At 35.8% G+C, this 5,004-nt stretch overlaps 1 protein-coding gene across 1 annotated transcript; it reads right to left on the bottom strand.

Annotated features, from left to right (window-relative positions):
• Positions 1 to 1,671: 1,671 nt before the first annotated feature.
• Positions 1,672 to 4,039, bottom strand: LOC110900060 (pectinesterase 2). Its single transcript, XM_022146961.2, has 2 exons — positions 3,089 to 4,039; positions 1,672 to 2,527 (listed from the first exon to the last, which is right to left on the bottom strand). Exons 1-2 carry the CDS (start codon positions 3,984 to 3,986, stop codon positions 1,839 to 1,841), a joined length of 1,587 nt encoding a protein of 528 aa, XP_022002653.1. The 5' UTR covers positions 3,987 to 4,039; the 3' UTR covers positions 1,672 to 1,838.
• Positions 4,040 to 5,004: the final 965 nt, after the last annotated feature.

The following is a 5,004-nucleotide window of genomic DNA, read 5'->3' on the forward strand; positions in this document are numbered from 1 at the left end:
ACTATGAATGCAGGTTTAAAACACCATACGAAAAACACATACTGGACCGCAGGTTTAAAACACCATGAATGCAGGTTTAAAACACCACACAATAGATTTTCGCACAGAACAGAAAAAAACCGTATTACAATGATGATGATAACTTCTTGCGATCTTGAAGTTTTATACGAGATGACAAATAAATCACATATTTTTAAAGGATCTTTAATAAAACAAATCGGAATCCTAAAATAACTCCCAGGCGGATATAGGAATATTTATATTTTAATTGAATTATTGAGTAAATTACGTTTTTACCCTTTTGAATTAATATAACTCAAGGACACATATCAGCAACACAATATTTCTCACACTTCTCACACTCAAGCCCCTTTTACAGGATCCTCAATCACAATGTGTATCGTCACTAATTATAGAAAAAAGGTTAATCTTTGCTTTCAGTATCGGATGTGGCTTCAATTTCTTATCCTCATCTCTAGCATGCTCACCAACATTCGTACCGACTTCGTTGTACCCACACATAACATGATAGATGGGTTCTGTATTCTCATTCACTTATGCAAAATGTTGGAGGGTTTATCATTTCCTTATTTTACGAATTGTTCGATATCTATATCATCATCAACGACAGTTATTTACATTTTTAGGCATGATTTATCACGATTTTAGTATCCATTTTTATTACATATCATGCATTTATCATATCTATAACTCATTATTTTAAGCAACACTTGTCATGGTGGAACAAAGTCTACTTTGGGTTGTTTATTATTATTGTAGGTGTGGGTCGATTACGAGTGACGGTAAGGGACTTTAAACGAAAAGAATGATTAATTTTTTTTTTTTTTTGTAAAATAATTTTCATTAAACAAACCACCAACAAGCCAAAACTATCTCCAAGGCGGAGAAAGTTGAGGCTAAACAAACAAATTACATGAAATCGAAATTACACCATCTCTTCCAATCTACCGAACCATCATTAATTAGAGAACTGAGAAACAAAGATACGGATGGAACATGAAGTTGGTGCGGTTTAATGAAAATTCTACTACACATGGGCTAAATTAATTGGGTTTAATAATTAAAAAACATGTGTGGACTTTGTTGTTGGGCTTCCTACCTGAAGAGAAAAAGATTAAAAGATTTGGGCTTAATAGCCCACTAAATAACGCAGGCCACTTGATGTCTCGGTATATTTTCGTAGGCTTCACATCGGACTAAATCAAATAATTTTGAAACTAGGGTTTGTTTTCTTTGGTTTGATTCTTAAACTTATGTGAAACTTTTATAAGATTCAAGTATTAAATGATTTGTTTGTGTGTTTCTTGATCTTAAATCCGGATCTTTTTCTGGATAACGGATCCTTTTCCGTTTTTATGTCTTACTATTTTTTTCATAAACAACTAATCATCGAACATAATCAAATAAATATAAAACACAAGGAAAGACTCTTATGATGCTTCATACCCTTCAATTTCATAAATACACAAAAGTCACAACTTCCTAAACCATGTTTATGAATTATTTATTATGAGCAAACTCCATTTATTATACATCAAACATTCTTCTATAAATCCCTAACGAATCACAAGTAAACAATATTATACATCAAACATTCTTCTATAAATCCCTAAAGAATCACATATAAACAATAATAATAACAACATTAAGAAAAAAAAATAAGAATAATAAATTCCCATTATAAGAAAATCCCATTACATATGATGTCGGACTTTTTAAGTACCAACCATTTATTCTTGAGCTAGTGAGCTTTAAACATATCAATTTAAGAAATCAATACAAGATATATTAAGCATTTGAGATATCTAATAAGTGACTCAAAGGCCTGAAGTGAAGGGTACGTTGGTCGCTGGCAACCACGAACCACCAGCGATGAAGTTTCCGACCGTAAACTGAGATGCCTCAGTGGCGCTAGTGATCACCCGGTAGCCCTTCCAGTTAACTCTGTTTGCGGTTGATGAACCGGGGCCCGTGTTCATGTACTCTCCGTAGTACAATGTGTTGAGCGCGAAGTTACCACTCCAGGGCAACCAGCCCGCGGGGTCCACTAGACTATCGAGGAACGTTTTTAGAAAAACGGTCCTTGAATATTGTTTCCAAGGCCTACCAAGATAGGTCTTAACGGACCCTGTGGACCCTTTTAGGTCCGAGGCGGCTGTGACACGACAGTTTTGGATTGAGATTCCAGTGTTTTGATTTGGATCAGTTCGGCCTTGTGCGGTGATGGTGTTGGTCTTGTTAGGAGGGTTACGGGCGTAAATGTTGCAGTTTTGAAACACTACGGCCGCGTTGCCAAAAATGAAATCAACTGTCCCGTATATGTCACAATCTCTATAGAATTGTCTATCCGAGTGGACATAGAGTGTGTCTTGGTAGCCTTCAAAGCTGCATTGGTAGAATACCGAAAGATCAGAACCACTTCGAAGCGCCACGGCTTGATGGTTTTGTGGCCCGGCAGTGTTTCGAAACGTGATGCCACGACCGATAAATCCGTCTCCCACAACAGCTGATTTTATGAAAGAAAAAAGTAAGATAAGTATTCAAATAGGTTGATAAAATATGGCCTTCTAAATTCTCTAGCATAAATATTCAAAAAAAAAGTTTCAAAAGTAGGTTGTTTAATTAGGAATTATACATGTATTTCTAGACATTTTGCTACCCCGTATGAACTCGTTTTAGAGTTTGCTAGTGTGACAGGAGAATTCGGCATGTTAGCTTGGTTGGCCCCGTCGCTTACAATTCTTTTTACCAAACTCTACAGAGTTCGTTTGACATCTACGTGTGAACTTGTCAAGTTCGATTACAGGGTAACGAACTGACTAAAATAAAAGTATAAGAAATTAAAAAATATATATATCTAGAAAAGTCTCGTTAATAAAACAACTTGTTCCACTTTTTTTTATCAATAATATGTGCCAATCGTTTTCCTTGTGACAATATAACCTTTGAAAATATGAAAAATATAAAGGTCAATTAACATAACTTGTTTTGGAAGAAATAAAAATCATAAATATTCAACAAGTGGTTTTGTAGTTATTTAAATAACTAATTCTATGAATTTCCTTACCAACAGTTGCTGATTTGAATGTTGTAGCACCTCCACCGACGCTTTTGCTACCGGTTATGATTGTTTTTCCAATACCATCTCCAACTAGCATTATGTTCTTCAACTTTGTACCGATTTCGATATTCTCCCTGTAAGTACCCGCCTTCACGTATATCACATACCTACCACTGCCCGATCGCTTTCCAGCAGCGGCTACAGCTTCTCCTACCGTCTTATAGTTGCCCGAACCATCTTGAGCCACCACAACATTCGCATTAGAAGACGGGTTTGTAGATTGCAATAGCTTGCGATCACCCGGCTTAACCCAAGTAGGGAACCCTTTTCGGTAACTAAAGTTCTTATTCGAAGACCCGCCTTTATTCATGGCTAGTGTATTACTAATCAAAGAGGATACATTGTTTTTTAATAGTGGCAACAAGTCGCCACCAACACCTAGGTCATTAAACCCATATATACACGTTTGGAGATTAGTGAGAGCCGTGCTGAGCCAGGTTTGCATTTCATACTGGCTGCACGGCTTTCGAGGATCAACAGTCATGTTGATCCTCATAACAGTCTCTTCGTAAAGCTCAACGCAGTCTTCCCATGCAACCTTTTCAAGCTTGTTATGACATTTTGAACCGAGCCCACGAGTGTGTGACTCTGCGTGTTCCGCTCCCTCTAGGGCCGCCTTTATTAATGCCCTAATGAAATCGGGTTTTTGTTTTACGGGTCCCGCATGTTGATTTTTCGCCAAGAAATATTGGCAAGTTTCCGGGTGAGGTGTTTGGCCACACCATGAAGCGATCTCCGATTTCGTGTATCCATACGCCATCGGAGAGAGGAGAAGAACCACACATGAAATTAGGGTTGCTAAAAATGGAAAGTTATTCATCTTAACAAAGGGAATTGTTAACATGCAGGAGATATAGGTTTAGAGTTGGTTAAATTTTGTTTGGGTGATGAGTGTTTGCATGCAAAGTGTTGGTTTATATAGAAGGGATCCAGACCTTTTCATATGTAGTCAACTCGTTAGGTCCAAAATAAACTGTGCCAACTTTCCATTTTTAAAAAGTGCAGTGATATATGAAAAGTCTTTTAAAAAAACCTACTACTACAAAAAAAAAAAAAAAAAAAAAAAAAAAAAAAACTAAACTAAACACCGTACTACCCAAAAACCTAAACCCCCATCCCCCAATCACCCACACCTCAAATTTTTTTTTGCCGCGGCGGGGTTGGGTGGGGGGAGGGATTAGGTTTTATTTTATTATTATTTTTTTTTTTTGGAGGGGGGGGGTGTTAGGTTTTTTAGGCTTTTAGGGGTGGGGGTTTACGTTTTTTGGGGGGATTTTTGGTGAGATATAGTTTTTTTTTTTTTTTTTTTTTTTTTTTTTTTTTTTTTTTTTTTGCGGGGGGTGTGGGGGGATGGGGAGGGGTTAGGTTTTTGAGTGGTGGAAGAGGGGGGTGGGTGTTTAGGTTTTGGATGGTGGTGTAGTTTTTTTTTGAACGGCAAGGATGGTGGTGTAGTGGGTTTAGGTTTTAACTTATTGGACACTTGTCACTCTATAATGTCTTATTACTCTTCTTATTTTTATGAGTATTTTTAGAATAACTTAACCCTATAAAATATAATTCATTTTAATGTTTTTTATGTGTAAAAGAAAAAAGGAATTTGAAGTTTTCAAGTTACATGTTGATACATGCTAAGTTCAATTTGACTAATTTTTAATATTTTTATTTGTAATTTAATAAATGTGTATTAGGAATTAAGATAATCAATGGTATTTATAGTCTTTATAAAATTCAAGAAAGTTATTAATAGATAAAAGTCGTGCAAGAAAAGTATACCCTTGACTTTTAGTTCAAAACAAGATTGATAACAATAACGAAAGTGATAATTTAATTAATTATAACAAATGTTAATAATTAAAAAGGCA

Source organism: Helianthus annuus, chromosome 13, assembly GCF_002127325.2.
Source record: "Helianthus annuus cultivar XRQ/B chromosome 13, HanXRQr2.0-SUNRISE, whole genome shotgun sequence".
NCBI lineage: Eukaryota > Viridiplantae > Streptophyta > Magnoliopsida > Asterales > Asteraceae > Helianthus > Helianthus annuus.